The 27,878-nt window shown below is 37.6% G+C and overlaps 1 protein-coding gene across 1 annotated transcript; it reads right to left on the bottom strand.

Annotated features, from left to right (window-relative positions):
* Positions 1-1,037: 1,037 nt before the first annotated feature.
* Positions 1,038-27,505, bottom strand: LOC122563637 (S100P-binding protein-like). The gene is made up of 6 exons (XM_043717636.1): positions 27,474-27,505; positions 19,515-19,898; positions 17,536-17,666; positions 16,840-16,934; positions 5,898-5,997; positions 1,038-4,609 (listed from the first exon to the last, which is right to left on the bottom strand). The coding sequence occupies exons 2-6, from the start codon at positions 19,824-19,826 to the stop codon at positions 4,483-4,485; spliced, it is 765 nt and encodes a 254-aa protein (XP_043573571.1). The 5' UTR covers positions 19,827-19,898; positions 27,474-27,505; the 3' UTR covers positions 1,038-4,482.
* Positions 27,506-27,878: the final 373 nt, after the last annotated feature.

Consider the following 27,878-nt stretch of genomic DNA (forward strand, 5'->3'; position numbering starts at 1 on the left):
TGAAATTGAGAGGCTAGCTAATATAAATATTTAAAATCATTAAATGCTTTAAGAATACAGTGGTTAGTTCCATTGGAAAGTGAAACAATTACATGTGGATACAAATCTAGGATCAGTACAAGAAGCAAGAACGTAATTAAATAACCCAGGGGTTATTAGAATAAGGGCTAAGTACATTGCACAAGCAACGGACAATAAAGCTGATTCAATCACATTTTGAGTGTTGAATAAAATAATCATGAAAACACTGAATGAGGAAGAGTGTTGAAAGGTATGATTGAAGAAGGTTGTTGATCATTTGAGTCGGTGTCGGGAATAACCTCCTTCTGTACTTCAATGTCTGAGATCGTTTGACAGATTCTGGAGATGGAAAATTAAGTACCTAAGCTTGATGCATAGATAATTTATTGCTGTGTTATATGCTTCCATTTTGAAGATGCATTGATATTTGATCCTTTTGTAAATGTAAAAATATTGGCATGAAGGTCAAGAAAATCCAAACATGAATTTAATTAACAAAACAAAATTGAGCAATTTGCAAACATATTATAAGTTATGAACTCTCAGAGGGCTAGCATGATTACATTCTGTATGTGAATTGAAATATTTTACATTTTTACTAACGATTGTACATAATGTAAAATTCTACAAATGTATGAACATATTTTGAAAATAAAAATTATGATACTAAATTGTGGAGAATCTATTTAGATTTTTTAGATATCATGAAATGAAATATATCCTCCCTCTAGTTAAAATTCATTATTATAATTAAGCATTTTAACTCAAGTATATGAGTTGCTGCTTCTTTAATAGATTGGGATTTATGTTGTCAATGTAATTTGAGGATGTGTAAAATATAGGATACAAAACAGCAAGAGTGTTAAAACACCTCTTCCAAAACTGACAGGTTTGTTAGTCACCCCTCGATTATAAAACATCTCTCAAATGAACAGAGTAATGATGTGATTACTACTGATGTGATATTTCATAAGGGATTTATTTTAGCAACACCAATCTGCTTGATAATGATTTACTACACAGAATTCTAATTCAACTTAAAACAGAGTGAACATGTCATTTGCATTACATACTAAATGTTTCAAACTACCTGCATATAACATCTGCTAATGTTAATTGTAATACAAAGGAGCAAAAGTGATTTTCAAAATTCTAGTCAGGAAGGAACTACTTTAAAATTGATGAAGTATTTTTGAAGTGTAAAGATGACATCCACATTGCACACAGCAAGATCCCAAAAAATAGACAAATAACCAAATCATGTGCATGAGGAACCGAAGCATTAGTTAGAACTGAAGGGTTTCTAATTGCAACAACAGTTTCATGGCACTAACTTCATCTGGAGAAAGAATGGGAATAAAACTAAAATTTGCATTCACAGAAGCATTGTCTGTGACCATGATCTTATGAAGAATTGCCATTACATTTATAGTACTCCTTCTCCATCAACCGGGTGAAGAAGAAATTTCACAAAGTGCACTGACACGAGGTTGCAGTACTTCAGTGCAAGAAACCCATTATCATGACAGTTTTCCTACAACTGCCTTTGGAAGAAGTTGCAATCTCACATTTATGCACTTACTCCTTTCTTTTTATTGATAAAAGCAACCCAATCATTTAGAAATAGTACAGTCTTGGTTATACTGCTGCTTACATAAAATATCACAAGTAGTAAGAATTTCTTAGCATTGTGCATTTTCATAAATGAAAAGGATAGCACACCAGCAGTACCCACATATACAATCTGTCAGACTGAACTTATTGCAAAATGTATTGAGCATAACCAGAGAAATGTCAATAAACAAAGTTAAAAAATACATAGCTAGTAAATGGTAGAAATAAGTTTTTAATTGACTTTTGTAGCACAAATCTACAATAATGACAAAAGAGAACTTTACGGTAATGGAAGACCTCAATGATACAACTTTTCATCATGACATGTTCTGTTGGTCAAATGGTGTTTTCAATGAGATGCAATTTTGCTTTCAATAGCCTGAGGGATTCAGGCAACCAAATGGTTTTTGGAAGCTGATTTAGAATTTCTAGTCATGAAAACATTTCCTCAACAGTTTAAACTATTAAGCAATAAGTAGCTGTTAAGTGAAGACCATAACATTCCATTTCAGACTAGAATCCTCAATCTGCTTGTGGGAACCAGGCTGCTTTGGCACAATAAGGGGCAACCTATAAAGCAGAACTATAGGAGACCTCAGGCACACTCATTAAACACAAATTTACTTGTTATTTACATGCAATTCAGAAGATCAGTAGTTTACACGCATTGCATTATTAGATGGTTTTGCAAAATCTGGTGATCCTATCCCTTTCTTTCATCATAACCATTTGGCATGTGAGACTAAAATGGCCTGCCTACATAGATATTACCACAAACCTGTTCCTTATTGCCCTCTCTGCAATGCTACTGCTTAGGAGGCAAAGACTCATCCACTTGCTGAGGGAGGAAATTCCTCATCCAGATAAAACTATCAAGAAAGTGAACTCTGGTAAGCTAAAATATCAAAAGAGGCTGATTTGGATTTGGGAAGCAGGACATAGATTCAGTTATCATGAGCCTGTGGGATGCAACAATCAGACATGCAATTCATTCCTCAAATGTCGGGTTCAGTAATGTATCACTATTACTGCATCATCCAAATATATTACACCAATACTTTGTGGGTACCATTGTAAATCTTGTAAGTTAACATGATGCAATTTCCAATTGTACAATATGATAATGCAATATTGAGGCTATTTAATAATTGATATGACAGGCATGCTTACACTTAAAATGCTGTTATGCTAATACGCATTTTGAATCTGGTTTGATTCGCAGTAGTGTCTCCAATGACCTGAATTATACCCGAGTAAATGCATATTAGTTCAATACCATTTGACAGTCTGAAACAGATTGAACCTAACCGAGACATTACATCATAATCTTTGTGTTAACATGAAGCAAAACCACATCACATCAATGCAACAGTTGTATTAAAAATATGAACTGAATAGATGAATATAGAAAGAAAAGAAACTTATCACACAAAATAGCTTTGAGATGACTGAACAAATATATAACACAGGTAAACTATTACATTAACAGCAAGCATCATTCACATTAATTGCATACCATTTAAACTCTGTAGTAATAAGTGAGGGGATCAATTAGTTGTAGTTAGTTAAAGTGCTTAATGTGGAAATACAAAAGGATTTAATAGCCTATTAAAGAACAAATTAAACACTTTTGACAATTCAAGATCAAAAAATGCCTGATAGAATTCCAAAAAAGGCATGAATATGCTTTGCTGAACAACTACGTTTTCCTACTGGAGCTTGGATGTAAATTGAGCACATCTGCAAAGTTTGTTTTACTGTAGAGTAAATCAGTTATGTAATATACCAACACTAGTACACACCATCAGGTTCAAGAATATCTTCAAAATCATATTCATTTTCAATGCATGTCTGGTACCTATATGATTAATATTATTGATTGTTACTTGACACTGACAGCAAGACATGGAAGGCCAGGGGTTTCAGCTCGTTGCAGTTTGGAATAATTTTCCTTTAATTATTACTGTGTGAAATTTAAAAAGTCACTAAATATAACTTGTACTTCTAGCGTTTTATCTCAAACAGAAATAAAGATATATGGATGAAATCTCCATTTTAATTTTTGAACTTCTAGTTTCAAAGGCAGACAGAAAACTTTGTTGCAACAGTTTCCTCTCTATAATATTTAATAGTAAAAAAAAGCTAAACTACTAAAGAACCAAAATTAATTACACTCCATTGCTAGTTATTTATTTCAAATGGCTGCAAAAAAAAACTTCCAAGTCTGCAGAATAAAAACAAATCAAACTAAAGCTCTGCTTCTCAATACTCAGGAGTTGGATTAAATTTCTAAAATGAAGCATTTCCAGTTAGAAACATTAATAATTGACTTCAGAGTCTGCAAGTTTACAGAATAATTTCAGAGTACAGTCCTGTATTACAGCCATGACCACTGAAAGTGTAACATTTCTCACTGGCTACTGAATTTTGGCAGGCACAAATTAAATATTTAATTTCATGATTGTGCAATCGACCACAAGAATAAAATGACAACAAATCATGTTTACTGTTTTTTGTATGATTTTATGCTGTCAATGAAACTATTTTAGAGACCAATAGCATTGTCTGCTCCAAGCATAATCTAAGAAAGACTTGTAATCTTTTCCAACTCTTATTGAACAAAGATACCTCCACCAACCTCTTCCAGATATTCAGTAGCATTTTCCAGCAAAAATGAAAACCTCCACTAAGAAATTTCTCTCACAAGCAGAAGACTTTGTTGTAATGGACTATATACACACTCAAATATCCCAACAGTAATTCAGACGTCTAACCCGCACAAAATGAACCTTCAAATGTTGTAATATGTCAGAAGAGCACAACTGATTCTGACAGTGCATTCTGTGACTAAAGTACAGGACTGCACCTAAAGTGATCTGGCGTTCCACTGAAACGGCAAAACCGCCCATTGCTGTTGGCCCATTCGTAGAGATTAAGCTTGCAGAATGAACTTGCATTCCTCCTACAGTAATTTCTGAGAAGAAGAAAAGTGTTGTAATGTTAAAACAAATCCTGCTGCACATCATTCACTGTAAGAAACATGCAACAAGTCATAAAATAATTTTTCCAAGTACAAGTCAGTTTTGAGTTTTCTTTGGAATGAAACAATGACTTGTGTAGGAATACTTGAATTGAAAAGCGATCACTCCAAATTTTACAGACTTTGGTGTATAAACTGAAAAATGTGATATTGACCCATCTCAACATCTCTCCTTTCAGGTTGCCAGTCTCTGTTTCTTCTTTCATTTCTTTCATTCCTCAATATTCACTATTGTTATGCTATTTAATAGCTAAAGTATAGAGCAACACAAGAGAACAAAAAAAACCCAAGATTTAAAAAATCTACAGGTGTCCAGGATTGGTTAAGAGTCATAGAAAGTAAATAAAACTGTTCAAAAAGCAGATGGGATCCTTAGTTTTATAAAAAAGTAGAGGCATTGAAAAAACTCCAATATCTTTTCAGCAATGTGGAAACCAATAAGAAACATCTCTACTGCAGTGTTATTTAAAGTTTAAGCAGGCACATCACCTCTTCTTAGGTTTTTATATTCTATCCCTAGTGATAAAGTCAATTTTTTCACCAGATTTTCTTGTAGCCCTGAGATGAGGGTTTTAAATGTCCTGAAACGCCAATCCTTTTTGCACTTACATTCAGTACTGTCAAAACCCATCCATTCTGAATGAACTTCGGGTTTTTTTTCCCAACAAAATGTATCAACTCATGATTACTGAAATTGAATTCCATTTGTAACATTTTCAACAATTCACCCAATTTAAATCAATACCCTTTTGGTCTTTTAAAGATTGAAATACATTACCAATTTTAGCAGGAACTACAAACTTTGACAGCAGCCCTTCCAAGTCAGCATCTAAATTATTGATATGTACAATGCACAAAAGATGCCATCAATCCAAAACATACTTTATCCCAAGTAAGTTTATTTTCTCACTCTTGTCCAGTTTGTTGCCAGGTTTCCATTAATGCTATAAAGTTTAGACTTGTAGGAAAATAATTGCTTCTGGCTTTTCCAGCTTAGAAACTACACTCTGCAACATTACAATCCATTACTGGAGAGAAGAGTGGCCAATGTGTCTTGTCCCAGGAATGGGAGGTCACTTAGAATTTTGTAATGTTCCAACTCAATAACTCATTTAATGAAAGCTTTATTAAATTAACTGGCAAACAAAGCAGTGAGCCAGGAGCAAACACGGAACAAAAATTAAAAAGGGGAAAAAAAAACACTTTTTATTTTTGGGTTTACCTAGTTGTGAGATCTGATGGGTGCTGCCAAGTACTTGAATAATTTCTGTATTCTCTATCAGCCACCTGATCCATGAGGCACAGCAACTCTTGCATTGGACCTGCAAAATAATACATTTAAAGAGCACATTGGTAAAATATTCAGTTTTTAAATTTCAACATGCTGCACTCTGACATGGAGACTTTAATTTTTGTACAAGTTGTTTTGTATTACAAGCATTCACAGAAAATTGATTACACTGGACAGTCTCTGATTAAACCAGGAGTGTCCAAACTGTGGCCTGTGAACCCCATGTCCCTTAAATTTCAATCAATTCAGTCCTACTGTATAATGTTTGCAGTAGATTATGATGCTTAAATTTTGTAGATCATGAAAAGGCTGACTCAGCATCACTGCCTCATTTGGTGGACAAATCCCAAATTAAATAGTAAACATGTGTATTACAAATCCATACAGGGCTGTATACTTTCAAGGAGTTATGATATTGCTGTATTCCTGATGAAGGGCTTTTGCCCGAAATGTCGATTTTACTGCTCCTCAGATGCTGCCTGAACTGCTGCGCTTTTCCAGCACCACTCTAATCTAGAATCTAGTTTCCAGCATCTGCAGTCATTGTTTTTACCTATATAGGCTGAACAGGCTGGGACTGTTTTCCGTGGAGCGTCAGAGGTTTATAGAGGTTTACAAAATTTTGTGGGGCATGGATAGGATAAATAGACAATGTCTTTTCCCTGGGGTCGGGGAGTCCAGAACTAGAGGGCATAGGTTTAGGGTGAGAGGGGAAAGATATAAAAGAGACCCAAGGGGCAACTTTTTCACACAGCGGGTAGTATGTGTATGGAATGAGCTGCCAGAGGAAGTGATGGAGGCTGGTACAATTGCAACATTTAAATGGGTATATGAATAGGAAGGGTTTGGAGGGATATGAGCTGGGTGCTGGAAGGCGAGACTAGATTACGTTGGGATATCTGGTAGACATGGACGGACTGGACCGAAGGGTCTGTTTCCGTGCTGTACATCTCCATGGCTCTCTATGACTCTGTGACTCTATGTGCAGTTTATGCTTATATATTAACATAATTAATTTTTATGTTTGGATTTTGAACTAGTGGCATGTTGATTTAGGCCTGTATTTATAGAGCAGAATTAATGACTAACTTTTCAGTATTTCTGAAGCCATGAATTTGTTTAAAAAAACTGAGAGAGAGGGAGTCCCTGGCATGATAATGCAAATTTATTTTCATTGGCAGAGCTTTAGGAGTGGATAGAATAAACATCGAGGAGCATTAGCTTGCTTTCAGTTTAGAAGGTTCTGTGTTTCTTTTTGCTAAGGGAATAACACATAGTTTGGGAAGCTTTTTGTTTCAGTTTGCAGAGGCCCTGATTGTAGTTCAATGTTAGGAACAGGTTCTCCTAGGGAAAGAAATTAATTTTGAATTGTTAAGAAATAGGTTACCTCAATTTCAGGGTTTTATTGTGAAGGATCAAGACCTACAGTGGTGGTTAGAACCATAAAGGGATTACTTGAAGCTAAGAAAGTCTAAGCTTAGTTGTGTGACAAATCAGGGAAGAAGCTATCAAAATCTCAAGACTGAGAATTAAAATAAACAGTTAAATCAAACCTATCAATATGAAAAAGAAGGGGCTATCTCCGGTGATTGAGTACTGATGGTGTTAGGATAGATAGAATTACATTGTTTACTTTTGTTTTGAAATCTTTCACATTTAATCATATGGAAAAAAGCTTGGTTTATTCTATTGTATCTTTTCTTTTGTGTAATAAACTTCTTTTTTGTAGTTAAATTCAGATCTGCAGCATTGCATGCTTTTGCTTCAGTGAAAGACCACCCAGTAAAACAAAAATAAAATATGATTTTCAAACCAGATTTCAGCCTTCAATCTGGTTTGTCTAGTAATAACATCAGCTAGGAACAATCTTCAGCAATCTTGCAGGATTTAAATTGGATTTAAGAAGTATCTATGTCTTTCTTTATAAAGTAACAGCTATGCTGGTGGTTCTGATCATAAAATGGCTGCAATGTGGTAAAGTCTATTGCATAAAATTTAAGTATTGCTCAGTGTTTTCTTGTAGTGTAAAATATAATGGTAGATTATTTGAAATCTTTGACAAAAACTAAACCGTGGGAGTTAGCAGATAAATTGAAAGTGGAAGTAAAAGCAGGATCTCACAAGGAAGGAATGTTTTAAATAATTATTAGATATTTAGAATTGGTCAAAAGGAAACGTAAAATTGGAATGCCACAGCCAGAATTAGCTGAGATAGTTTGAAATGAAAAGACTTGAGTTAGAAGAAAATTGGGTAATAGAAATTGAGCAAAAAGAAAACAGATAAAGATGAAAAGTGAAGAGAAAGAAGAGAGTAATGGAATTATTTTGTAAAAAAAAAAACTTGAACTCCAAAGAAATGGGAAACTGAGAGAACATGAGTTTGCCAAAGAAACTCTTACAGATAATAAGGAAGGAGGAGATAGCATCTTGGATGATGGTACTGATTCCAATGAGTGATTTGATCCAACAAAGAATCAGCACCTAATACCGAAAATGATTTAGATGGAGTCAAAAAGTATCTTACTCTCATTTTAGAAGGGAGTTGGGCAGAAAGTGGCTGAGAAATGATTGGACCTTAATTTTTCCAAGACCATTCTCAATTTTTTCCCCTGACCTGAGAGATCTAAGCCACTGATCCCACAGTGCTTTTGTCCCATCCAAACTCCATAAATGTCAGATTAACTGTTCCTCTTGTAGTGCAAAAATTTAATTGATAAGCTTCAAGCATAAGTTTATAAGCACAGACAAATACAGATGGCTGATGGTCACATGGAAATCTACAAGGAAATTAGATGAATAGAAAATCTGTGGATGAAAGAGATATTTTTTTTTGAAAAGAGACAGAAGGTCACCAAAGTAATAAAGACAGGAACTAAAAACTGATATAAATAACGTGACATATAAGAAGACTAGACATACCAAAGTTAAATGCAAGGTAGATCGCAAGTGCAGAAATGTTTAAGGAATCTTCAAAAAAAGGGAGGCATCAGGAAAGGATGTAGGTAATAAAACTGAGGTAGCAGTACAGACAGAAGATAGTTCCTTGGAACGTACTTTGAAGGGAAAATTGGTTGGAAATTCTTCTTCAAAATTGATAAGGAAAATTAGACTACTGGAGGTTCTGAGTATTTTATTTATTTCAAAAGGGGAGGTATTTCCTTGTGCTTTGGTTCAAAGAGGTAAACAAAAAGATATTGAGACACACTGAGACACTGGAGAAAGCCAGGGACTAATGCTGGCTGATGATACTATTTACCTGACAGAGGGGTTAATGAAAGACAAAATATTAACTGGAAGTATACATGGAGGTTACAAACAAGTCACATTATAGAGAGTTAAATTAAAGAGTGATTTAGTAAATGGAGACATAGTGGAAATAATGAAGCCATGCTGACTCTGCTTGATGAAATTATTTGTAAAAAAGATATTTCTAGGTGAACTGATATTATACTTTATATTAGACTCTAGCATTTTCCCAATAACTGATGTTAAGCTAACTGAGCTATAGTATTTGTCTCCTCTTTTTAAATAAAAAAGTGTGACACTGGCAGTTTTCCAATCCTCTAGGGCTTTTCCAGAATCTAAGGATTCTGGGAAGATTACTACCAGTGCGTCTACTATCTCTATAGCTATTTCTTCTAATATCCTAGAATTTATCCCATCAGGCACAAGGAACTTATTGGTCTTTTGCCCAGTAGTTTCCCTAGCATTTTTTCTCAAGTAATAGTCATTGTACTTATTTTCTTTCCTTCTTACTCATTAATTATTTAGTAATTTTGAATAGTATTAGTGTCTTCTACCATGAAGATTTGATGCAAAGTATTTATTCGTGTTCTCTACCATTTCTTGGTTCCCCAATATTATGTCCCCAGCCTCGTTCTCTAAGGGGTCTTTGTTAACTTTGGTCACACTCTTTATTTTTAGTATATTTAAATAAGTTGCCACCTGTCTTGATATTCCTTGCAAGTTTACACTCAAAAGATATCTTCATTGTTTTTTGGGTTATATTTTGTTTGTTTTTTAAATTTTCCCAATCCTCTGACATACCACCAATCTTTGTCACATTGTATACTTTTTCTTTCAACTTGATCCTACCTGAAACTTCCCTGGTTAACTCTGATTGGCTATCTCCTCTCCAGAAATCTTCTTTCTCACTGGATACATCTATCAGCTATGAAATATTTTCTTAAATGTCTGCCATTTTTCCTCAACTATCTTTACTGCTAATCTCCTTTTCCCAAAGCTTTTCAGCTAGTTCTGGCATGAAACATTTGTAATGATGAAGGGCTTTTGCCCGAAACGTCGATCTTACTGCTCCTCGGATGCTGCCTGAACTGCTGTGCTTTTCCAGCACCACTCTTATCTAGACCCTGTTCAGCCTATATTCCAACAGTGGCCTAACCAATGTCCTATACAGCCGCAACATGACCTCCCAATTCCTGTACTCAATACTCTGATCAATAAAGGAAAGCATACCAAACGCCTTCTTCACTATCCTATCAACCTGCGACTCCACTTTCAAGGAGTTATGAACCTGCACTCCAAAGTCTCTTTGTTCAGCAACACTCTCTAGGACCTTACCATTAAGTGTGCAAGTCCTGCTAAGATTTGCTTTCCGAAAATGCAGCACCTCGCATTTATCTGAATTAAACTCCATCTGCTACTTCTCAGCCCATTGGCCCATCTGGTCAAGATTCTGAGGTAACCTTCTTCGCTATCCACTACACCTCCAATTTTGATGTCATTTGAAAACTTACTTACTGTACCTCTTATGCTCACATCCAAATCATTTATGTAAATGACAAAAAGTAGAGGACCCAGCACCGATCCTTGTGGCACTCCACTGGTCACAGGCCTCCAGTCTGAAAAACAACCCTCCACTACCATACTCTATCTTCTACATACACATGTTTAAACATGAAATGTTTCCCCAAGATGCCTTACTGCATTTAAAATGATCAGCTGAGAGGGTTGGAACAGTCACAATTTCACCCCACTCAAATATTATGTGGGATAAGATCCATATAAACAGAGAACTAGCCTCATTACGAGCTGAAGGTGGTAAAAGAAAAATCAAAACAGTCAAGCTGGTGAATATTCCATTCTCTAGTTAAGAGTAACTTGCATCCTTAAAGGCACCAGATCTTACCTCATTAATTTAAATTTACAGAAGTGTTCCAAAGAATGCCTACAGTCAAATAAATACAAGGCTGTTTAAAAAAAAACTTTGTTCAGTCTCAGTTCATTCGGAATTCTGTTGTTTGCTTATTTTGATATGCCAGCAAACAAAGTACTGTTGCAGTAAATATATAGATCCCAAATCTATCCACCACAGCCTACCTACTTATGCCACACAAAAAAAGTCACCTCACCCAGGACATGGCTGCCACCCGCTTCAGTTTTCTACACACCCCATGTACCTTGCTGTGCGTCTGGACTCTGTCCACAAAATCAAACCAATTAGAACAATTCAGATGATAAAATCTGAATATAGAGGAACCTCGATTATCCAGCATTTGATTAACCGAATTGTGGATTGTCTGAACAAGACCTCAAGGTCCCGGTGCTTGGCTAACTATGTTACCTGGAATTCAATTAACCAAACGAAATACTCCCCACTCGAATCGAGGTTCCTCTGTATTATTACAGATGTGCGCTATGATCAAGTTGTGCAAAATACTAAACATAATCAGATGATCTTCATCAGATATTTAAACCTTTTCACCCCTCTGTTGCAATCTATGCTCATTTTGCTTAGCCAATATGTTACTCAGGAGTGCAGACCTGACTGCAGACAACAGTGGAGGATTAGAGTTTGCGCGAGTGGGTAAAGGGCACAGACCCGAAGACAGCAGTGGAGGATAAGAAAGGTGAGTGGGTGAGAGGGCAGCACAGACCTGATTAGAGACAACAGCAGCATAAGGTGGAGTAAGCTCAATTTTGAAAAAAAAAGTAAAAATTAAACTCACATGAGTTGATTGGCTGGTGAGTAGAGCAGCTTTTTCCCTTTCCCCAAAGTTGGGCATTAATATAAAGAGGAGATAAAATATTTTTGAAAGATAACTAGGGTGAGTAAAACATTTAAATGAACATCCCTAAACTTAAGAGGATGCCATTAGAAAAGGAGTGAGTAGCTGGCTGGTCTTTTCAAAATAAAAGTTTTGTTTTCTTCTAGGTAGAAGAATGCCAGGGAAATTCTGGCTTTACAGATGCACTGCTGTGAAATTTGGCAATCCCAGGACATTTCTTGTGTTCCCAGTTAAAACTGACTTAAGCAGCATAGGAATTGCAGTACCTCAAGGTAGGGTTTAGGATTTTGAGCACAATCGGCCATCACTGCACATATACCTAAAGTCTGGAGCTTTATTGATAACACTTTTATAGATGTAGTCATTTCACAACTTAAAAGTCTGCAAGGAGGAGTAGTGCAGGAGTACTGAGTACATCTAATTCTCCAACCAGTACTTGGTTCATTTGGGGAAGGTAAACACTAGTCGAGTGTGTGTTGCTGGGAAACCCAGCAGGTCAGGCAGCATCCGAGGAGCAGGAGAATCAATGTTTTGGGCATAAGCCCTTCATCAAGAATTACTAAGTTTATGGCATCTCAGCTGTTCAGGTGCACAAGAGATTCACAAAAACGACTGAAAGAGTAATGATAGCTGTTCAATAGTTAAGGGAGCAGACTGGCATTTCTGGGGTCACATATACAAACCTAGGATGTTATATTGATGCCTGGTGGCAAGGTCAAGGATTTTATTGAATGGCTACAGAGCACCCAGAGAGGGAGGGGTGGGGTAAGAAGGGATGGTGATGCAAGGTATGATTTTAGATTTTAAGATTTAGATTTTATTGTCAACTACAGAAGTACAGGAGTACAGTGAAAAGTGTATAATGTCACCACACACAGCCTCAGGCATGTGGGCCAAATATCTCAATGAATGACTGACAGACCACACCCAACTGCCTCAGACTGTCTGCAGTAGGCAACATGCTGATTTGTGCTCAACCAGCCTATGCAAAACTCAGAAGCTAGGGCCCAGTGCCAGATGTGATTCTGCTATTAGACAACATTTAGTCATTCAGACTATGCTAAGATTTATCCTGAAAGTGAAATGGGGCTCTCTATTCGTATAATTTGTAAGTCATAAAAGCTACATATATTCATACAGAGGACTCTGCCAAGCCCTGCTGAACAATGGGCTACCTTCAAAGAGGAGATGGTTTTGGTATTGTCAAGTTACATCTGTCAATTGGGAAATGTAGGACAAACAAATCTAGACTTTCAAGTGACAAAGGTTATAGAAATTAAGAAAAAAAAAAGTGTGTTTATGACAGATATCTGGCAGTAAATGCAGTTGAGAACCAAGCCTAATAAAAAAAGGTTCAGGAGAAAAAGCAAATACAAAAAGCAAAAAGAGAGATTATATTTTAAAAAGGCTAATATAAAAGGAAATCCCAAAGCCTTCTATAAGTAGATCAAAGGTAAGAGGAAGAGTAGAGTGATTAGGACTGAAAAAGGGGTTCACTATTGGAGGTAGGAGGCATTGCAGAGATTTTGAACGAATACTTTGCATTGGTCTTTACCCATGAGGCAAATACTACACAGGTCATGGTGACAGAGGAGGAAACTCAGTCACTAGAAAAGGTTTAAAATCAATAAGCTCCAGGTATTGGATAAGCTGTCAGGTACTTAGACTTGATGAGAACCAGATGAGATGCAATCAATCAATGATACTGAACGAAATGAGTGGAAATTGCAGAAGAAGTGGTAATATTCTTTTTCTCATCTCTGGATTTGGGGCTGATGTTAAAGGATTGGAGAATTGCAAAGATTATGCCTTTGTTTGAGAAAGTATTTTTTAAAAATTGGCCCAGCAATTATAGATCAGTCAGTTTAACTTTCGTGCTGGGGAAACTTTAAGAAACAATTATTTGTGATAGAATTAATAGTCTCATAGAAAACTGGAAAAAAATGTTGATGTGGCGTAAGCAGATGTCCAAAAGATATTTTCTATGATGCCACAAATAGGCTTAAGGAATCTTATAGGTCATGGAATAGGAGGACAGTAGCAATGTGTATACAAAATTATCTGAGGGATAGGAAGCAGTGTAAAGGTTGATTAATATGTTTCAGGTTAGAACATGGTTTGCAGCAAGTTTCCCAGGGGTCAGTATTGAAATCCTTGCTTTGCCTCATATACATTTATGATCGAGACTTGTGTGCAGGGAACAATTTCAAAACCTGTGGATGACATAAAACGTAGGAGAACTGTAAACAGTGAGGGGAAGGACAGTATAAACTTCAAAAGGTCATTGACATACTGGTGGAATGGGTGGATTGGTGACAAAGTTTAAGGCAAACTATAAGGCGATGTGCTTTAATACAAAGAACATGTAGAGACGGTATAAACTAGCAGAATTATTAGAATAAGTGTGCAGGAGCCCAGAAACCTGTGTACACATGTACAGAATTAATTTAAAAAAGTGGTAGGATCAGAAGGGAAATCTGTTAATAAGACAAAGACAGGCAGGAGGCTGGAAGAACAGTCTCAAGCAGCATCAGAAGGTGGAGAAGTTGACTTTTCGGGTGGAACTCCTCTTCAGGATTTGTTAATAAAGCACATGGCATTCTAGACTCCATAGAGACCGAGTGTACGAAAGGAGGGAGATTATGATAAACTTATTTAAGAGACTTGTTCAGCCTCAGCTGGAGCTTTGTGTATAGTCTCAAATCACACTGTAGGAAGGATGTGAATGCATTGCAGAGTATACAGGGAAGCTTTCAGAGGTGAATTAATTCAATTACGATAGTTTTCAACTTCATGAGGGGTGTGGGAAGAGCTCGTAGACAGAAACTGTTTTCATTCATAAATGGATCAAGAACTGGAGGAAACAGTTTTGAAGACATTTTCAAATGAAGCAAATGAGAGGTGAGAAAGAATGCTTTCACTCAGGGCCTAGTTACGGTCTGGAATGTACTGTCTGGAGATGTGGTGGAGGAGGCAGGTTCAATTCAGGCAATCAAGAGGAAATTGGGTTATTAATTGGAAATGTTACAGGAAAAAGTAGGAGACTTGCATTATGCTAAAAAGGTTAGTCGGCCAGCAAAGATAGGCTGGGATGAATAGCTTTATTTTGCACTATACCACTTCTGTGATACTGTAGGACAACATCCTGACAAAGTCAACCTGCCTATTTTGAGGTTAATCAGTTAACTAAAATTGACAGTTCACAGATCCAGCTGCATCTCCATGCTCATCATGATCCAATCAATTAACACCCTCCTCTCAAGTCGTATGAATTGATATTAGGGGCTCAAGTGGTGGTGGTGGTGTTCTTACCTCGGGCCAAGAGTCCGGGGTTCAAACCTCACCTGTTCCAGAGGGCTGTAATAACATCTCTGAACAGGCCGATGAGAAAATATCATCCCTTTCAAAGCTCATCCTAGTCCTATCGAGTGCAATATGAAAAGATCTGAGTTTGTGTCTCTTTTTCAGCGATTTCAGGTTCTGTACTGGCAAGTGCTGCTTGAATTGTTGGAGAGCTACATTGCCAAAACCTATTCCATTGTTCCTATCACAGATCTGTTCATCATTTTCTTCCTTATGCTTCCAAATCAAACAGCTTCATAACGCAGCAGTAGATGCAAGTGGGGAGAGTGAGAGTATTAAGTTGCAGCTGTTTCATGTTAAACAGGACTGGACAGTGGGGAATTGCTGACTGTCAACAGAAAGCAAGACATTGCATAAGAACTGTTTAATTGTCAAGAAAACAATTTAAATTATCAGACTTTGGAACTTCAACATGGTCAAACAGGTTTCCAAATGTATGCACTAAATAATAATTATCTATAATGTTTGCACATTCTTTGCAGGTTTATTTCTCTAATCTATCGCACTGGCTGATAGCCAATCGACTACACCAAGCAATTTAATTGTACAATTTTTATTCCTTAGCTCAAGACAACTAGATTCTGTCCTTCAACTCTCTGGGACATTTTCCTTTTCCAGCCCTGCAAAACACCTCTGCTGAGTTTGCTTAAAACCTCTCCAGTAGTACTGGCATAATGGCCCACAGGAACTTGGTCCCAGCTCTGTTTGGATGAAACCATCCAGTTTGTAGTGGCAACCTACACCCTCAAAAGCCAATGCAGTGTCTAAGGCATTCCCTTCTGTATCATCTTTCCAGCCACGCATTCATTGTTTTATCTTCCCATTTCAGTACTTGCTTATGCTTGAGATTGTGAGTAATCCAAAGATTATGTTTCAGTTCTCGATTGCTATTTTGTAATAAGCTCCCTAAATTCTGACGAGTGGACCATACCATCTGGCTGATCATTCTCCAAAACAAAAGTCCAACTCCACAGTGGACTGTTGCTATGCACCTGCTTAGACCCCTGAATTTAAACAATAATTGTTCCATTTCATTTAGATACTGGGGCAGAGATTGAGATTCCCTCAATTCACCAAACTGCTAATGTTCTGTTCAAGATGTACTTTGGCCATGTTACATTTTAAAAGAACTAGAAAGTCCAAAAAAGCTCACAGGAAAAGGAAAACAGAACACAGGAGATAAATGTACGTGGACAATATTTCAAAAGAATTGGACTTACTCTTCTGTGCAATGAAACTAAACCAAATTACACAGAATGTGTTTGATGTCACTATCTGTAAAGAAACCTTTTTCCGACACAGTTTAAATTAATTACAAACCAAGGTGACTTTACAAATAGAAGTAAGCAAATTTTTCTGTGCCCTCTGGATTTTTTTCTCTCTTCAATGTTGTAGCATTTATAGTTCACATAATAGAAAATGATTCAAAACTCCAAAGCATTTCTTGAATTCAGACCTTATTTCAGATTTTCATAAGTTACCTTGAATCCTTTGACCATTGTTTATATGGTGTGAAACGAGTCGAAGGTACAAATTCTTCCGTCGTTCTATCTCTTCATCAGACATCCAAATCATTCTGAAAAAAAGAGGGAGAAAAGAAACTTTAAATCACTTAATAATGTGTCCACATTTCAATTAGTTTGAAAACATTCCAAAGAAACATTCCAGACAATGTGCGCATCTGTAGAAATCATGTGTCCTATTGCTCTTACACATCAAAATATAGAGGCACCATGAATGCTGAGCTTGGTATACAGCAATGCTCCCACCTACAGGCTGCACTGAATAATGAATTTAATGGATAATGGCATGCAAACTAAATTGGACAGACATTGATATGCAGAAATGGTTAGCAAAATAGCATTTTCTCGACAGTTCCAGGCCTCATGAAATGTTCAGTGAGTAATGTAATTGAGGCCATGCTAACTACATTCAACAAACAACTGTTGTGCATGTTTAAAGGTAATGTCAACATAGTTTTACCAGACTATAGGACTGCATGAGACAGACATAAAGATGGGATTAATGTCAGGGAGAGGTCGAGTACTGAAATCATAAATGGAAAGTGTTAGAATCTTGACCATCATTATATAATAGTCAAATAACGTGTTGCAGGTAAGATGTGACAATTATAACCAGCAAATATTTGCACTCAAGTTAATTGTGTCACTGCTTACCTTGTACTCTGCCTGGTTTCTTCATGCTCTGATGTTTTTATGTCTGGATTATGTATCTGCAAATTCTTTTTGACAAGTTCTACATTACGCTGCTTGCGCCTTCTGGCTTTCGATTTAGATGATGATCGCGTCTTTGCCATAAAGGAAACAAAATCTCCATAAGCACACACAATACAACTTAAATAAGAGCTTCAGCGACAATCAACTGAGGGGATGAGACCGAAAGAGTTGCTGATTTTCAAATTCATAATCTGAATTATTCACCCAATTAAGTACCTCCAGTGACTGAAGGACTATACAAATAGTGTACCAACCACCATGTCGTATGCAAATTTCGGGGAAAAAACCTGGAAAGAATATGCTCAGAGACCAAAAAGTATTTTAAAAGCAATAGGGATCTCATCAAATCCTGTAGACTGGTGCTATTGAAGTACGTTTCCATAGTATTTCTTTCCGTCAACCCAGAACATTCATGTTTGTCAGTCTGTGAGAGAGATTTTGAAGGGGATTAGTTTCAGCTAGTAAAATTATATGTTGACAATTCATATTTTTGTTTGCTTGTGGTTAAATAGATTTATTTGTAATTAATGATAGTTTGTGTTAAGTACAGAGACCTGATCAGTGTTTCCTACTAGACAGCCCTACAAGCTGCTAAACTGGAGACTTGAGTAATTTGATTAAATCTTTAACTTCTGTGATGACCCTGGAAGAAGTGGGTTCGAATATGATTTTCCACAATGAATTGTGACAAGACTAATTCATGGAAGGTGAGCTTTATTTGTAGGAAGACAAACTGGGCTGGTTAAGCTAGTATCCATTGGAGCCTGGAAAGAGACAACTTGATTGAAACTTAGAAGATCCTGAGGGACCTTAACAGGGTGGTGCAGAAAGGCTGTTTCCTCTTGTAGGAGAATCAGAAACTATAGGTCCCTGTGAATTAATAAGGTATTATACATTTAAAACAGAGATGAGAAGAATATTTTTCTGGAAGTCAAATATTTTTCTGGAACTCAGTCTTAAAAAAAGATGTTGAAAGCAGAGCTCACTGATATTTTTAACAGAGATGTGATCTTGCTGAGTAACTGGTTGAAAAGTTTGCAGAAACAAGCAGCAATTCGATCAGCCGTAATCTTATTGAATGATGGAGCGGACTTGAGGGCTCAAATGGCCCATTTCTGTTCCTAATTCATACTGGTGTGTACTCAAATTACCACAAAATGCTTAACATGAGAAAGTGTACAGAAGAGAGTAGGGTTAAACTATTGAAGCAAGTGAAGAAGAATGTCAGCATGCTTAATATGTATTGTGTGTTACATAATAAACAAAATTTTAAACTTTCCATAATCATTCATCAGGAATACAAATGATTTAGAACATTGAACATTCCAGCGCAGTACAGGCCCTTAGCCCCTGGTGTTGCGCCGACCTGTGAAATCAATCTGAAGTCCACCTAACCTACACTATTCCATTCTCGTCCATATACCTATCCAATGACCATTTAAATGCCCTTAAAGTTGGCGAGTCTACTACTATTACAGGCAATGTGTTTCACACCCTTACTACACTCTGAATAAAGAAACTACCTTTGACATCTGTCCTATATTTATCACTCCTCGATTTAAAGCCATGTCCCCTCATGCTAGCCATCACCATCCGAGAAAAAGGCTCTCACTGTCCACCCTAACTGTCTGATTATCTTATATGTCTAAATTGTATTTTTAATATTAAAGACAGACTACCTTAGTTTAGGGTCTGATAGTTTTGGCTTTAAGTGCAAATCCAATCAAATTGGAGTCAAAGTCATCCATCATTCATCCAATGATTGTTAAACTAGTGATCGATTTAGAATACAGTCTCACACTGTAGATTGATACATGGCTAACTGTATGTTCATGTCTCTTTGATTACTTCAGCTGTGCTACACAAACTCATTGAAAATCTCACACAATGACATGAGTAAAGCATTATGGAATGCTTACCTTTCGTTTCTTGACTGCATTGCCACCGTGCACAGAAAAGCTGACATTTTCTTTCACCTTAGCATCTTTGGCCTTTTCTCCAAAAAATGTTATGACTCTTTCAGAAAACTTTTGCTCACACATTAATTTATTGTGATCTTTCAGCAAATTTGGTGAGTGGCTCGTTGACTTAGCTACGAGTGTCTTGCCCTGATCTGCTCCATTTCCTGTATGGTTCCTTTCATCAACTTTTCCATTTGCAGAAATTGGTGCTTGGCTGAACAAAGCAAATTCCTCATGTGATAGGTGATAAGTCTGATTTGCTTTTTCCATGTCACCACTTTCATGAACACAACTGAAATTATGCTGTTCAGGGTTGAGACTTGGATTAGCTTCTTGCTCCACCTGCAGTACAGTGAAATCTGTTGATGAGACATCACAAAGAACTAGTCTGCATTTCATCAATAACAAGGTAGCTTCCCGGTCAATTTAATGTAATTGGAGAGAGACAAATAGAGTATAAATGTTTGTGACAATCTGCTGTAAGTGTTTTATCGACTAATTTTATTTGCATCACATTTCCAAACCGGTGAAATGGCAGTATCAATATTATCCTCATCTTATTCCTGAAGATTCACATTTATTTCCTCAGATGTAAGACCTGGTCCACTGTTACCCCATCAACCAAACTGACCAAGGGATTTGGATTAAAGAGAGGATAATGGATTAAACATGACTAATTGATGCCAAAACCTGGATCAGCCATGATTGAATTACACACATCCAAATAACCTACTTCTGCTCCTCAATTGTCTTTTCAGACCTGCTCCTTGATTCAATAAAATCTTGGCTGAACTGTGGGTGTTCCAAATTCCACATTTTTTTCCAAACCACTTTTTTTTTCTTTATTTGTGCTTGAACATGTCATTGGATAACATATAACACTGAAAATTTATTTACATTGACGGTCTACAAAGTGTTTTCTTGTTTCTGATGAAAACTATTACACAAAACTAGATAAACAAGCTAATTATCCTAACTTAATTGTCACTTCTACCATTTAATATATCCAAACCTTACGACTGATGAACATACCAATCTCGATCAAATTAAGTTGCCTCAGCTAAATTTTTTTTGAAATACAAAGACAGAGACTATTATAGGCAAAGTTTAAAAAGACACAAAATTCTGTAGAATTTAACTGGCTTTGACATTGTTGGAAATACAAAATGTAAGTCATTACTAATTTACACTTCTTCATGTAATCCTGTAAATTTAACTATTATGACAGCAATGTCACTGTGAAAACCTTGTTGCAACAAACATTACACTGAAATGAAGTTCCACATTCTGATTTACCTCGATAACCCTAATTCCTCTGCCTAACAAGAATCTATTTTGCCCTGAAAAACATTCAATGGCTCGGTCTCTGGAGATAGAGAATTGCACAATTACACAGCCCTCAGAAATAATTTCCCTCATTTCTGTCCGATAAGAGCAAATCATAATTTTAAAACATTGTGGTGAGTCCAGATCTAAAGTACAAAGGGAACTAACCTTTCCATGTCTACCTTATAAAATCCCAAATGGACTTGGCAGCCAAGTCACCTCGCACTCTTAGAAACTCGAGTGGAAACAAGCCTGGTCAATTCAAATTTTCTTGATAAGACAACTTGCTCATTCTATGTATAAATCTAGCAAAACTTCCCTGAAATGCCACCAATGTAATTCCTTAAACAAGGAGACCAAACTTACATTATTCAAGATGTCACCAATGTATCATGTAACTGAACATAACATCCTCACATTTATGTTTGAATTTTCTTGACATAAAGAATACCATTCTATTAGCTTTCTTAATCACTTTCTGTACCTACATAATAACTTGTAACTCATGCATTAAAACACCTACATCCTACCATATCTCAGAGCTCCGCAGTTGTTCTGTTAAATAATATTGCCTTTCATTCTTCCTACCAAAGTGAACAACTTCACCTTTTCCCATATTATACTATATCTACCAGATTTTTGTCCATTCACTTAAGGATGCAGGCCAAAAAATGTATGTATTTCATCTTCACAACATTCTCTCCTACTTATTTTTGAGTCACCTGCAAATTTAGCCATCATACCTTTGTTGCCCTCAGCTAAGTCATAATCACACTGTTAAAAAAATTGATGGCCATCCCAGACCCTGCAGGACACCACTCATCACTTCCTACAAATGTTACAAGGTTCCACTCCTTCACAATGTTTTCTACTAACCTTTTATCCATACTAATACATTACCACTTACACAAGAAGCTTCTACTTTATGCAATGGTTGAACAGTGCAACAGGATTCTGGAGTTGAATGATCTCTCTCATTGAACACATACAATAACAAAGAAATCACAGGGTGGAATTACAGCAGGAAATAACTCAATCTACCAAGTCTGTGCTGTTTCTTTTCTAAGAACAGTTCAGTTTGTCGTCATAGAAGGCAAACAATCCCACCACTGCTTATCATTGATGTAGCATTCTTTGGGTTACTGTTTGTGGCCCACTAACTTGGACAAAAATATTACCTGGTCAGTCATGTCTGCTAGCTCCAACATCTGACTTATTTGTACTATCTACTTAGAATTTACTCCAGCTGGCAACATCTAAGAGTGGGGCTCTGTGTATTTCAGATGACTGAGTCACCAATACTGCATGGATCAGTGCCCTCAGTACTCTGCAACCACCTTCATCTACACCCTCCAAACCCTGGTTCCATGACCATTCACTCTCAGGAAGTGTACATGTGCTTCAGGAGCTCAGACGTTGATGGTTTGACACAACTGGGATTTGACATATGCTAATCTCAAAAGCTCAGTTTGTTCCATATTCAAAATTTGTACATTTTTCCTCACCAATCATCCCAGCAGCACCTACACCTATAATAGGATCATTAGCCACCATTTCTGCCACCTCCAGCAAGATGCCACCGCCAGATACACATTCTCCTCTCCTCACTGGTCAGCTGTCCGCAAGGACCATTCCATCCCTGACATCCTGACCCACTCCTCTTTCCACTCCCAACACATCCCTGTGGCACCTTGCCCTGCAACCACAGAAGGTGTAACACCTGTCTGTTTACTTCCTCCCTCCTCAGTAGCCTAGGCCCCACACTCACCTTGCAGGTGAAGCAACACTTTACCTGCACTTCACTCAATATGGTCTACTGCAGTCAGTGCTCACAATGTCATCTCCTCTACATTGAGGAAACAAAGAAGGAGTGAATGCTTCACAGAACAACTACATTCTTGCACAAAAAAGACCCTGAGCTTCCAGCTGCCTGCCACTTCAACACACCACATCCAAAGTTTCATCTGCATTTCCACACATTATTTACTATATCCGTTGCTCCCGATGCTGTTTCCTCTACACTGGGGAGACTGGACACCTTCTCTCAGAGCACTTTAAAGAACATCTCTGGGACACCCGCACCAATCAACCCCACTGCCCCGTGGCCGAACCTTTCAACTCCCCCTCCCACTCTGCTGAGAACATGTGGGATGGGTCTCCTCCACTGTTACTCCCTCACCACCCGATGCCTGAAGGAATAACGCCTCATCTTCTGCCTGGGGACCCTCCAACTCCATGGCATCAATGTGGACTTCACCAGTTTCCTCACTTCCCCTTTCCCCACCTAACCCCAGTACCAACCTTCCAGCTCATTACCGCCCTCATGATCTGTCCCACCTGTCAATCTTTCTTCCAACCTATCACCTTTAACCCCACCTCCATTCACTTATTGCATTCTCAGCTACCTTCTCCCTAGCCCTACCCCCTCCCAATTTATCTCTCCATCCCAGAGGCTCCCAGCCTCATTCCTGATGAAGAGCTTTTGCCCGAAACATCAATTTTTCTGCTCCTTAGATGCTGCCTGACCTGCTGTGTTTTTCCAGCACCACTCTAATCTTGACTTCCACCTTATTCCTTGGCCAACATCTGTCTCAGTTCTGCTGCAGTGGTCCAGCGAAGCTCAGCACAAGCTTTCCCCATGTCTTTCTCCCAATCCCCCCACACCAGACCTTGTCATCACATGGACTGCTACCCCACACAATCCATTTGCAGCCATTCATTCTCCGAGACTGACCTTTATCCACACCTTTCTCCGTCCAACTTTTTTCTCTCTCTCCCTGGATTCCACCTGCACCTCTCGTTTACTCCTTCTCCCTCTCCCCATCCATCTTTTGCATAAATACTCGCTATCATCGGTTCTAAACGTTAACTCGCATTTCTCTCCACAAGTGCTGTCAGACCTGCTGAGTTTTTTCAGCAATTTCTGTTTTCGTTTCTGATTTCCAACATCTGCAGTTCTTTTATATATATAAAATGTTTTCATTTCTGCTCCAAAACTCTTTTCTTTCATAGGTGAACTAGCTTATCACTGTCAGCCCTATAGGAAATACTCAAAGGAGTGAACTCCCGGATCACAATAATGTTATTGAACATTTTTCTTACGCACTCGGCTCTAAGTTCAAACGCATCTCGGCATATACTATTCAAACAGCTGCATATTGTTAGGGGTGGGGGAGTTTCTATACACTTTAAATTTCTACAAATCTTACAAAGTTTTGGTGCACACTTTGAGTTACTGACCAGCACAACGAGAGACACCTTCCAGAATATTTCTACATTAGAGTAAAGCGCACCAAATTTGGCGAATTTTCCAAAGACCTACTTTTTCTTTCACCAACGAACATATAACGCGCACTGGAACCTCTAGGCTTTACTTTTTCCTCATCCTAATCTTTAAAATAAAAAAAAACTGGTAGCAACTGTCTCACAACGCTCCTTCCAACTTTCCCCCCATTGAAAGTTACTGCAGGCTGCGCACGCAATCCATCAACAAGGTTGTCAGGCCATTCGGCCCACAGCTCCTGGATACAGGTGTAGCCAGGCTGCGTGCGCAGTCCTCACCTGTATCATGGAGCCTGTTCTCGGATTGGGGTATGGGTGGAGAAGTGAATATTTGGAAATGTTCTCCATGTTGATGGCCTTCTGAAAAGTGAATACACTTCACTGTACAAAAGGTCCTGATGGTAAACTGAGGAAACCCTGCTGACTGAGGTTTGTGATGATAAACTATATAAATGTATGTAGATTTGCTGCTTACGAGTTACTAAAAAATGCGACACCAGTATTCGCCAGACTCTACCATTGAAGTGGCGGTGTTGCATTACACACTTTAAAGGTATTTCATTGACTGTCAAGCACTTTAATGGCATCTGAGAATATGAAAGGTGCTATAAGTACAATTTCCTTTAGTCAAGAGGGATTGAAAACAAGTTTTATCTGCAGTGGAGGATTTTTTTTAGTTAATAAGTAAAACAAGATAGTGTGAAATGAACAACACATAAAACATCTTTAACATAAATTGGTGCAAAGCACTTCACGGGCACAGTATAAAACGAAATGATGCACAAAGATACAATAGGTCACATGATCAAAACTTGGTAAAATACTTCAGATTTAAGGAATATCTTAAAGGGGGAATGTAATATGAGATGACAGAAATCTATAGGAAAGGAATTCCAGTTGTTATAGGACATGGGTAACTGCAGACACACAACCAATGGTGGCGTGATTGCATATAAACATAGCAGCAAGAGTAGTTCCTGGAGCCTGCTCTGTCATTTAATAATGATTGATCTGATTGTAACTTCAAATCCATATTCTTGTCGACCACTGTCAACTTTTTACCCTTTGGTTTAGCAGAGATCTCTCTACCATTACCTTAAAAATATTTAAGGGCTCTACCTGGTCAGGAAGACTTCCAAAGACTCATTACTTCCAAGGAAGAAAAATAATGACTTCATCTTTGTCATTTCATGGCACTTTATTTTGAAACAATGACTCATTGTTTTAGATTTTCCCAAGTAAAAAATCTACCTCTCCATCTATCCTGTCAAGACCTCTGTCTTATTTGTTTCAATCAAATCACCTCTAAACTCCAGTACATACAAGCTTGCACTATGCAATTGTTCCTCATAAGACAACTTCTCCTTCACCCACTCCCCCCAACCACCACCACTATCGTTCCAAGTATTAGTCTGGTAACCTTCTCTGCATTGCTCCAATGCATTGGCATCGTTCCTTAAATAAGATGATCAATACTGTATACAATGCTCCATATATGGTCTCATCAGCCTATATAACTGAAGTAAAACTTCCCTACTTCTGTATTCAATTTGGCTTGTGTTAAATTATACCCCTTCAATTAGTTTTTCGAATTATTTGCTGTCCCTGAATACTAACCATCCATGATTTATGCACATAGACACTCATTACAACTGAAAGCTCGCTCATGTTTCTTTTTCACTTTCCATCCAAAATGGACAATTTCCTAATTTCTATACCATTGCCTATTTGCCATGTCTTTGCCCATTCACTTACTCAATCTTTTTGCAGCTGCCTTATCGCAGAGGGAAAAACAGTAGTACTGCTTGGAAATTAACACGTTGATATATTGGAGCTCCATTTTGAAATACACACAATAAACTAGACCAATATGTGTTATTAATAGGTTTTACTGGTTTATTTTCCACTCTATGGTGTCCTCTTCACAACTTATTTTACTATCTATCCTTGCGTCACCAGCAAATCGGGGTTGCTCAAGAAGCCCGAGTGTTGTGCTGCTGAAATTGATTACGAGGCCCATAGAATGAATTCAAGTCAAGGGGAGAATGTTAAAATCAAATTGTTGCTTGATCAGGAGCCAATAACAATCAGTGAAACTACTAATATGTAAACTAGATTTGATCCAAAGTATAAGGGAGAAAATGATAATGCAAAGGAATAACATGAGGGGAGCAAAGAACAGATGGGGAATGAGCAAAATACAAAATGAATGAATGTGAATGGAAGTGTATTTGTTTCATGCCATCAGTTTGTCAATTGCAATTCCTTCTCCTCCTGAATCTGTATGTTAACATCTAGTGTATCCAAATACTGAGGCAGCAGACCCAAAGGCACCAGTAAACAACTTGATTGGTGAAGCAACTAAATTAATTCACTTTAAGAACTCTAATTAGATTTTTTATGCATTCAATAGCTCTGCATGGAAGAAATTATGTCAAGATAATCAACAGGCAGCATAACCTCATTGGCACCAAAATACATTTTAATCATTATTACAGGCTCTGGTGCACATTCTTGAAAATTACCATGGGGAATTTCTAATCTAGATCTTTCAGTAGAGACCTCGGTTTGAAGACTCTTCTCCCTCAGGGGTGCTTTACTAAACCATGCCTCATATCAGGCATGAGATCATTTAAATACAGGAGACATATTTCTGTTCTCCAGAAAGACACTGCAATGGTTGAAGAGTTAGGGGGACAGACATGAAGTAAGCTGGACCGAAACTTGTCCAATTTAGGTCACCACTCTGAGCTCTGTACACAGCTGTACTTGCAAAGAATCTTCAGTTTTGCCTCCAGAGTGTCTTCGACTGACTGTTCATTATTGACACCAATATGAAATAAGTTGCTCCTGCATCTAGTGGAATTGATGTAAAACATGGAACAGATCATGATTAATTCATTTGCATGTACTTATTCCGACTAGTTTCTCTGATATAACAGCTCACTGGGAAATGGTGGTGAGACAGGAAAGCAATGGAGCATGGCTTCTACAAATCTGGGAGGATTGACACATCTGTCCTACCGTGAACATGTGTGTCTTGTTTATACTATAGTGTTGGTCACACTTATGGAGGCAATGGCTCAGTGGTATTTGTGCTAGACTATTCATCCAGTGACTCAGGTCATATTCTGGGGAGCTGGATTTGAATCCTGCCATGGCAGGTGGTGGAAATTGAATTCAATAAAAATCTGAAATTAACAGCCTAATGATGACCATAAACTGTTGTCCATTGTCAAAAAAAAACCCCATCTGGTTCATTAATGTCCTTTCGAGAGGAAACTGCCGTCCTTACCTGGTCTGGCTTACCTGTGACTCTGGTGCTACAGCAATATGGTTGACTCTTAACTGCCCTCTAGAGAATAAATGTTGAGCCAATGATGCCCACTCCAGTGAATGAAAAAAATCTGATGGAATAAAAATTAAGTATTGCAATTGGTATTGCCACACAAATGAATCTTGGTCAACAGTAATTAAAGCACTTTTACATAGATGACTTCAGCAAACAAGAGAAAAAGAACTGAAACTGCTGAATATCTGAAATGAAGTCAAAAATTGTTGGGAATACACAGCACCCTATCAGTTGCCAACAAAAAGAAATCATAGATTCCATGCAGTGTGGAAGCAGGCCATTCAGCCCGTCAAGTCCACAGTGACCCTCCGAAAAACATCACACCCAGACCAATCCACCCTATCCCTGTAACTATGTATTTC

This window comes from Chiloscyllium plagiosum, chromosome 27, assembly GCF_004010195.1.
Source record: "Chiloscyllium plagiosum isolate BGI_BamShark_2017 chromosome 27, ASM401019v2, whole genome shotgun sequence".
In the NCBI taxonomy this organism is placed as follows: domain Eukaryota; kingdom Metazoa; phylum Chordata; class Chondrichthyes; order Orectolobiformes; family Hemiscylliidae; genus Chiloscyllium; species Chiloscyllium plagiosum.

Excerpts from the sequence above, each read along its gene's own strand:
- LOC122563637 (XM_043717636.1), bottom strand. The coding sequence starts at position 19,826 with ATGGAAAAAGCAAATCAGACTTATCACCTATCACATGAGGAATTTGCT. Across the intron at positions 17,667-19,514 it reads ATGCAGTCAAGAAACGAAAG|ACGCGATCATCATCTAAATC; the intron begins GTAAGCATTCCA and ends TTTATGGCAAAG. Across the intron at positions 16,935-17,535 it reads GAAACCAGGCAGAGTACAAG|AATGATTTGGATGTCTGATG; the intron begins GTAAGCAGTGAC and ends TCTTTTTTTCAG.